Raw genomic sequence first — 9,262 nt, forward strand, 5'->3', positions numbered from 1 at the left:
CTTAAATCTTTTTGAAATAAGTGACCTAAAAAAAGATCCACGTAAATCAGAAACCATAGCGTATTAAACCGCCTTAGATTTTCACACTGGTGAATTCACCCAGCACACTGTTACTAAAAAGCAATCAACAACTCGGCTTAGCATGTCAAAATAATCCCACAGTGTGCGTATATATCACCACCCACGTCTGGAGATAGTAATCATGGATCTCCTCTTCTAGCTTTGTGTCAGCCTAATCACATGGATCGCAATACTGGGTCCTATAAATAGGATGCTGCACAGGCTCATGCTGCTGGGACTGAGAGAGAAGAAATCAGTTTAGGAGAGTTAAAGTAACAGTTTATACGCTCACTTAGTCACAGCCTTTCAGCCCGCTTAAGCACCGCGCAGTGTGCTTAATGCTCAGCCAGCACATTTACACGAGCGAACATAAGTGCGCATTTGAGTCACAATGCCCATTCGCATCACTCAGCGCGTCGCTTCTGTACGCGTGTCTTCATCACATCTACGTGAGATTCTGTGCTGACTCAAGCAATTACCCGGCGCTCCTGGAAATGAGTGTAATCGCATGAACCGAGAGAGTATTTCCCGCTTCGCCAGCAGAGGGGAAAAGGCAGGCGGGATCTGATGCGTGAAGCACATCTATCTCTGTAATAAGCACAAAATTGATCCTGTTTTATGTTTCGAAGGAATTCCCTGCCTTTCCCCCATTTACAGTTTGTTTTAAAAGTTGTGATGAGTCAAAACTGCATCTGCGTCACATCGTGCGCTGAAGTTTACAGGGCGCGGTGCCACACAAGCCTGCTCCTGCTAAACTTTTGGTGCATTAATTCAATTCATATGGCTCATGGGGTGACCTAACATACGTATTCTAAGGAAGCACTTTTGCGGCATAGCCTACATTCATCTTAGAAATTCTGCTAATTACATTTTTATTATTGTTGGTTATGGTCATGGTATTTACCACATAAAAATAATTACAATAAAAACAGCTTTCTTTTCCTTGTTGACATTTCATGGGTTCATATTTTCCAGCCAAGTGTTTTATAGCAATGTTGATTCGTATTAGTAGATTAAGAGCTCTTGCAAATTAAAAATTTCTGTTTTCAAATTCCCAGCATCCAAGGGGATAAGAGCACATTTACATGCGGTTTGAGAGCAAGTTTGCCTCATCATGGACCGTGTACGAGCATTTCACAGGAAAACCGTCTTCAGAACCTCAGTTGTTCAAGAAAATAACTGATGTCAGAAGTGGGATTCGAACCCACGCCTCCAGGGGAGACTGCGACCTGAACGCAGCGCCTTAGACCGCTCGGCCATCCTGACGTTGAGTTACCCAAAAATCACATTCCCTTCTGAGTGTGACTGAGTCCATCGACCCATCTACTATTGTTTGGTATGTTTCATAGCTGTAATAATGATGCTTATGTACTGTACAGCTTCATGCAGGCGATGACTCTTGCTTGTGTTACTCAGAAATTTAGGCTCGCCAGATTAGAAATTGAACCAATTTTCGAGAGTCGGAGACAGGGGTCGCTGTTGGATCGTATTTCTAATGCTATAACATGAAATTATATCAAGCCCAAGCCTTCTGTTTTCATTAGCGCTTTATGTAACCGAGGGATTATTTATGATTATTATTACTCAAAGTACCTCAGTCTTTTTCAGTCAAGCATGTAGGTTTTGATCTGTGAATATTAATATGCCATTTTAATTATGATGACTCGGAAGTTAAATGTCTTAAACTGTTTATAAGACGATTATAGCGTTTACCTAGTGATAACTATTGTGACTATTCATTTAATATTGATGTAGCACGAGAAATGTTTTGCTCGTCGTGGTAACACTACGTAGTTGACGAACAACAAAAAAGCCAGCTAATAATTGAACCTGTACAATTTGAGTTAAGCGAATCAGAATCAGAATCAGAATCAGAAAGGGTTTTATTGCCAAATGTTGAGCAGGTTTACAACATTAGGAAATTGCTGCGGTGCTTCAGTGCAAACATACTGTCATAAATTACGCTTAAATAGACATGAAAATAAAAATAAGAATAAGAATTAAAAGTGCTAAGTAGATAGATATATACATGAGTGCAGGTGGTGATCAGTGCCAAACATGACTGACTGAAACATTCTAGATATAAATGTTATTTGCCACCAATGACACGGCCGTAAATCCGTCTCTGTCGATCAACATGGTTATTAGAGAACGAAAAGAAAAAACAGCAACAATGTAACATACCTGAATTTTTTTTTTAAAATTATGTCGAAGGGATTAAAAGGTTGTCCCGCGACAGGCCCCAGCGAGGATCGAACTCGCGACCCCTGGTTTACAAGACCAGTGCTCTAACCACTGAGCTATGGAGCCTGTGCTGGTATCGCCAGTCTTAAAACAGCTATTTATTACTACTCCTGAGGAACACGGAAGTGGTGAACGAAAGGAAAAACAAGTCCGTCTTCTTTCAGGCTGGGGCTGCCTAACTGAAAGAGCAGCAATTTTTAACCCGGACATATATCAGACATGTTTTCAGGATGGCAGTTTTCAGCGTATTTCTGACTTTAGCAACTCCATCACTTACATTTTTCTTCTTTCTGCTTATCGTTGCATTTCTTGCATACTGCTTGTATGTTAGACACATTCATATGAAATATGACCACATACCCGGCCCACCGAGGGACAGGTAGGTGAAGCCGTCGTCGAAACCCCTGTACTGGCATTACCAGAGAATGACCAGCTGTTTTTGTCCTCAGTTTTCTTCTGGGACACTCACCGTCGTTTTTGAGGATAATGAAAAATGGCGGAGTTGTACACGACAAATTTCTGGAGTGGTAAGTGGAGCGTAAACGATGTTTTTGTGCGGTTTTTAAAAAGTTGTGATTAATAATATTTAAAGGTCAGCATGTCCTTTACAGGGCCGAGAAGTATGGGCCTGTCTACAGGATAAATGGTCTTCATTACGTTGTAGTGTGCGTGTCCAGTCCAGAGGCAACAAAGGTGAAACAGTGTGAAAGTGCTGGGCAGAAATCCTGCAATTGTTAAATTGCCAAATAATAAAAAATAACTACATTAAGCCTAACTCTCGATAATATTTGCATAAATCCAATTTCTTGCAATGTTTCATTTCATTTCCCACACCCATAAACTACACTCTTCCTACACTACTGACACTTTATTCACTTTTAGTCACTTAGAGTTATTTATTCACCTTCAGTCACTTTAATTTTAAAACTGTATATACTGTATATTCTGTGTATTTATTATTTCACTCCTATTTCCTGTTCTTATTGTTCTTATCTTCAACATATGCTGAACATTGTTTGTTAATTGCCCCTTGGGGATAAATAAAGTCTTCTGATTCTGATTCTACTTTATGTTTGTGGATTCAGGAAATCCTGATGTCCCCAAAGTACCCCAAAGATAAATTTGTTTACAAAAAACTCTTCAGCCTATTTGGTCAAAGGTAAGACTGCCTTATCAGGCTACTTAGGTTGCTTCTCTACATTAGCATCAGACTTGTTTATTTACATTTTGCTTTATCAGTGGAACAAAATTAAATTCTCACGATAAAATGATGTCTTTTCATGAATAAATAACCAAACTGTTTTAAAGTCATCCAGCTCTTCAATACACTACCTCTGCTGATTTAGCCAGCGCAGATCTGGTGTGCACTATAATATACTTTAAAAAATGAGAAATGTTATATATTTTTATGATTATTCCATTTGAAGACATTTTGAAAAAATGCTTTTATTTTAACAGCAATTAGGAATTGGGTTTTGTGAGAATGTTTTCTCAACTTCCTTCTTTGAAGGTTCTTAGGCAATGGCCTGGTAACAGCACGGGATCATGAGAAGTGGTACAAACAGCGCCGGATCATGGACCCTGCGTTCAGCAGCACGTGAGTTATGCATTTGTTGCTTTATAAGGTATACCTTGCCTTTACCAGGCTGAAACCACTTTTGCCTTAAGAACTGCCTCATTTCTTCATGGCATACATTCAACCAGTGCTGGAAATACGTTTTGGTTGATTTTTGGTATTTTGGTCCATATGGCATCATGCAGTTGCTGCACATTTGTTGGCTGTGCATCCATCATTCAAATCCGCCACATCCTAAAGGACCTCAGCTGGAATTAGAGAGCTGACTGTGGAGCCCATTTGAACACAGTGAACTCATTAGCACGGTTAAGAATCAGACTCTGAATACTTTATTAATCCCTAAGGAAACTATTTGGATTACAGTTGCTCCAAGACAGTTACAGTAACAGACTACACTAATTAAATAATACAACATGTTACAGAATTTACAAATTTGACAAATAGCACAAATTTATCAAAAATCGCTCAATTTTAAATATCAAAAATATTGACAAAGAATATTACAGAGATGGAAAGAGGTGGAAGAAACCAGTTTAAGAGGATTTGTAATGAGTAGTTACTCAGTTTGTAGCAGTCTGGACGTTCTCATCCCATCTCTGGCATCAACAAGGCAATTTCACCCAGAGAACTAGTAGAAACAGTAGGGAGATAGTAGCAGATAGTAGGAAGGTTTTTCTTTTTTCTGTGCAACAGTATCCGTTAATTCATTTCTGTGATAGTTTGTTGGGATGTCTTGGATGTGCTGCTTCTCCGTCTAAAGCTATCATTACTTCCAGGTATCTGAGAGGTCTAACTGGAACCTTCAATGAGAGGGCAGAGAAACTGATGGATAAACTTGCAGATGTTGCTGACAGTAAAAAAGAAGCTAATATGCTCCATCTTGTCAACTGTGTCACCCTGGATGTTATTACTAAGGTATTATATTGCAGTCATTTTTACCCTTCCAAAGGGTGAGTGTGTGTGTGCATATTTGTGTATACTTTTTTCTTGATGAATTTCAGGTTGCCTTCGGGGTGGACTTGGACCTCTTGAAGAATAGTTCACCTTTCCCTAAAGCCATTGAGACATGTCTGAAAGGAATGGTTTACTACCTTAGAGACAGATTTTTTCAGGTATTACTTCAGCGTTTGTTGTTATGCAGTAGTTCTGCCAACAACATTGTTATCTGAATGCCATCCTAAACCTGTCAGTTTTCCATTCCAGTTCAATCCAAAGAACAGAGGATACATTAATGAGGTGAGGGAAGCGTGCCGCCTGCTCCGTACAACTGGAGCTCAGTGGATCAGTGAGAGAAAGACCGCCATGCAAAACGGTGACGAGGTCCCCAAAGACATCCTGACACAAATCATCAAAACTGCAAGCCAAGGTTGGAGTTCCCAAATTTCACATTAGACTAGACTAGATAAGAGCAATAATATAGAATCTTGTTGAATCTGTGTGAAGAGCATAAAAACGAGTAAATAAACACACTGAAAAAAAATGATAGGACAGCATAAGTTCAGTGTCTCCCATATGAACTCTCCTTGGAGGTTTGTGTTAGTACCTGTTCATGATGAGAGCACATCTTAACATGGTAGATGTCAAATCATTTATAGGTAGTTTTTTATCATTTCAGAGGACAGCATGACTGAAGAAGATGAGGAGTTTATGCTGGATAATTTTGTGACATTCTTCATTGCTGGTGAGTCTCTGTTATTTCATCTTTGATGTTAGAAGTAGTGCCCTGTGATTGACTGGCGATCTGATCAGGGAGGATAGTGCCTTTTTCTCAGTGACAGCTGGGATAGGTTAAGAAAACAATTAAGAAAATGGACTGATGTATGAAATATTACACAATAATTTGGGCCTGCTCTATCTTTGTGGAACACCAAAAGGTTTGCTGTGTTAAAAGGCGCACAATGCAGTCACCACTTTAAGCATCAATTTTTAACTTAATGCCAAATGGTTTCATCTTTATAAAATGTTATCTATTGCAGGTATTCACAACATACATTCATTTTCATGGACTACTGACCATCCAGATGATGGATGTATTGTTATAGACTGTATATCAAAGATGGAAATAGCTTTTGTGTCTGTGGCGGGGCGTGCAATCACGCATTGTAATGGGTGCTGTATTTGTGGTTGCGATAATGTTGAGCAGGCAGCGGGAGAGCTGCAGCTCTGTGAGCATTGTGAACAGCAACCGTGTGAGTCAATAAAGTATGCTGCAAAGCATGAACTTGCACCCGGGTCTGCCGTGGTCATTTACAGTGTCTTAAAAGTGAACTTTAAAATGGAAGTGAATTAAACCTGCTTTCTTTCTGAAGCCCACGAAATGGCGATATATGCGGTTGCTCCTGTTCCTATAGAAGTCTATGGAAAAATGACTTTTTCCATAAATGGCTTTCAGTGGTGCTGTTTTTAATGTGATTTTGTAAAACCTGCAGAGTTTATAGGCTCAGGCACTCATCCTGGGTCAACACTGAATCAAAAACCAGTATGCTAGCCATACTGTCTTTGAGGAGAAGGTGGCTGGGGCCGATCTGTAGTATTAAACAACACATTCATTGGTTTGTCAGTCAAATGTCAGGTGTGTGGGCTGACCCCCTCATCATCACATCCTTTTCTTTTTGGAATCAAGATGGTGGAAACTCTCATCTTGCAGCTTTGCAATCAGACCAGTGAATGATGTTACAATAGCTGCATACATCTTTTGTACTGCCTAATGTCGTGTGTAATTTATGCTATTCCAGGCCAAGAAACAACAGCCAATCAGCTGGCTTTTGCAATCATGGAACTTGGAAGACATCCAGATATACTGGAGAAGTAAAAAGTCAAAATATATTGCGCGACAGTTTCCACTATAGCAAATAGACTTTGGTTTCTTATGGAGTTTTCTCATTTCTCAGAGCGAAGAAAGAAGTGGACGATGTTATTGGGATGAAACGTGAAATAAGCTACGATGACCTGGGCAAGTTGGTCTACCTGTCACAGGTACATGTGGCAATTTGAAAATTGTGGTACTATTTTTCTGTATCTTAAAGTATCCTTGGTCTTCTGCATTAATGAGATTTGTGGTTTTAAGCATTTTCACTGCTCTGTTTAGAACGGTGTTATATATATATATATATGCCGTATGAATTGTATACATCTTCTCCCAGGTGTTAAAAGAGACTCTGAGAAGGTACCCCACAGCTCCGGGCACATCTCGTCATATTGCTGAAGACATGGTGATTGATGGGATCCACATACCTGGAGGAATAAATGCTTTAGTGAGACATGTATTTTTTGATGTGTTTCTAGCAAAGCAGGAAATACACTTCTGTATAAACATCAAGATAAGTAAATACAATATTTTCTAATGTTTAGTTCAGCTCCTATGTGAGTGGGAGACTGGACAAATTCTTCGAGGATCCACTGAAATTTGATCCAGACAGATTTCACCCAGATGCTCCCAAGTAAAGAACACACTGTTTCACCATGCTGACATGTTTTACATAATAATGTTTGTACACCCATTATTATCTCAGATAAAATGAGTTAAATTGTTCACAGTAACTGAGGCTGTCTCTTGTCTGTTCAACAAGGCCTTATTACTGCTACTACCCTTTTTCCCTCGGTCCTCGTGCGTGCCTGGGAAAGAACTTTGCTCAGGTGAGGATGACAACATAATGTGAAGACCCGCTCACCTATAAACACACTGACTCATCTCTGTGGGCGCTGTTGTGTTTTTTAGATGGAGGCTAAAGTGGTGATGGCCAAACTGCTCCAGAGGTTTGACTTCACTCTCGTCCCAGAACAGACCTTTGACATCCTGGATGCTGGCACACTCAGACCAAAGAGTGGAGTGTTGTGCACTTTGGGTCACAGGGATTACAAAAATAAATGATCTTAACGGACTTCACATTGGAACAGGTCATAGGTATCTATATGGTGGGGCAGAGTTTTTACTCTTGTCTGAAAACTGATTTTTTAAAGAAATCCTTGTAATGAAAATAGTCTCATGTATGATCGTAATACACGCAATATATTCATATGAAATGCTTATAACTATTTTTATGTCTTCACTGGAATAATCTATTATTATTATGGAAACATTTTTGAGGAAGCTAGGATCAATACCATTTGCTACTGTATGTATGTACACACATATACACACACATATAAATATACACAGACACATACTGTGCAAAGCTAATTTCTTTTATTTTGCTTAGAACATAGGAACTTCTTTTCTGTTAGTAACAAATTTCCTAAATATAAAAGACACTTTCAAAGCTGTCTGTTATGTGCAGACACATCACTGATTCATCACTTGAGTTATAGGTGCCTATTGTATGCTTGAATGATTAATACCACTTTAAATAATTAAAGGAAAATCTGGCTCCTTGTAAGCAAAATATGGAGAGAACTGCAAAATGTATTGCAGTTGCTTTTTCATAGCCACTGCCTGTAGCACTCATTTAAACATGACTTTTGTGTAAATGAAATAAAACTGAAATACAATGTCTGTTTTGAGAAGTTGCCCCCTTTCTCTACCTCAGACAAACTGTATACAGTAATAACATGAATTAACAAACTGTTATTAGAGAGTGAAATCTCAGAGGCACACATCCTATGTGCCATTTTTCTTAACGGTTTAGTTTTTCACAAGAGGTTCCTACTAATGTTTCAGAATAAGAGCCCAGTTAAGAAAAGCTTTATTACTGTCTGGTGAGCGCTTTTAATTTGAAACAAATCCAGAAAGTTTGCATAAACGGCGTAAGGTACGAAATTTCACAGCGGGAGAGGTTCAGAAGTCGTGATGAAAGACTGGTGGATGATGAGTTTATTGGCTGTCAAACGAAAAGTGAAGATGTCAGACATTTTCATCTGCTGAGATAAATAAACGCCTCGCACTATAAGATGAAATGAATGCATTTTATTTGCTTTTATCTTGTTTCTTGTGTTCTTGATGAAGAAGACTTGAATATAATGTTAATATGAACAAAGCAGAGTGTTCCGGGACTCTGATCTCTTAACCTTAAGTAATTAATAAACCTGCAGGTGCCGACAGCTTTTAAGGTGGAATGCATTTTATTTACTAAAGATGATGCTTAGAGGCAGATTTACCAAGTGTGTGCGCCAGCTCAAAGCCCTCTATTGGCCTGAAATTCAGCTTCAATTAGACGCCTTTCTCTTCCCAAAATATTGCGCTCTGAAAGCACAACTTCTGCAAACACATATGAAATACAAAGCCGAAAAAAAGGCCCACTCCTTTATGTCGCAAAATCGAAACTGCGCCTGTTTAATAAATCCCAGCAGTAGCCTTTTTAAACTGTAGAGGGTTTTTGCACTTGTTCACAATGTTCGCAAAATAACAGCACGAAAGCTGTGACATTCAGTGCGTCTCCGTGGGCT

General features: G+C 39.1%; 1 protein-coding gene and 2 non-coding genes across 3 annotated transcripts; 1 reads left to right on the top strand and 2 right to left on the bottom strand.

Moving 5' to 3' along the window:
• Positions 1-1,243: 1,243 nt before the first annotated feature.
• Positions 1,244-1,326, bottom strand: trnal-cag (transfer RNA leucine (anticodon CAG)). The gene has a single exon. It is a non-coding gene; the product is annotated as a tRNA-Leu (tRNA).
• A 971-nt stretch (positions 1,327-2,297) lies between these two features.
• On the bottom strand, positions 2,298-2,370 carry trnat-ugu (transfer RNA threonine (anticodon UGU)). The gene has a single exon. It is a non-coding gene; the product is annotated as a tRNA-Thr (tRNA).
• A 66-nt stretch (positions 2,371-2,436) lies between these two features.
• LOC146651798 (cholesterol 24-hydroxylase-like) lies at positions 2,437-9,261 on the top strand. Its single transcript, XM_085383370.1, has 15 exons — positions 2,437-2,683; positions 2,754-2,831; positions 2,916-2,997; positions 3,390-3,463; positions 3,815-3,901; positions 4,657-4,795; positions 4,882-4,992; positions 5,084-5,246; positions 5,496-5,561; positions 6,616-6,688; positions 6,772-6,856; positions 7,024-7,134; positions 7,232-7,320; positions 7,450-7,516; positions 7,599-9,261. The coding sequence occupies exons 1-15, from the start codon at positions 2,535-2,537 to the stop codon at positions 7,749-7,751; spliced, it is 1,527 nt and encodes a 508-aa protein (XP_085239496.1). The 5' UTR covers positions 2,437-2,534; the 3' UTR covers positions 7,752-9,261.
• The last annotated feature ends 1 nt before the right edge of the window (position 9,262 follows it).

This window comes from Rhamphochromis longiceps, linkage group LG15 (assembly GCF_057381845.1).
Source record: "Rhamphochromis longiceps isolate RC_006_pf linkage group LG15, R_longiceps_female_GT1.1, whole genome shotgun sequence".
Classification (NCBI taxonomy): Eukaryota; Metazoa; Chordata; class Actinopteri; order Cichliformes; family Cichlidae; genus Rhamphochromis; species Rhamphochromis longiceps.

Bases quoted from the DNA above. Each gene is read 5' to 3' on its own strand.
- LOC146651798 (XM_085383370.1), top strand. From the start codon at position 2,535: ATGGCAGTTTTCAGCGTATTTCTGACTTTAGCAACTCCATCACTTACA. The intron at 4,993-5,083 runs GTATTACTTCAG...TTTCCATTCCAG, and splicing joins TTAGAGACAGATTTTTTCAG to TTCAATCCAAAGAACAGAGG. The intron at 7,135-7,231 runs GTGAGACATGTA...TCTAATGTTTAG, and splicing joins CTGGAGGAATAAATGCTTTA to TTCAGCTCCTATGTGAGTGG.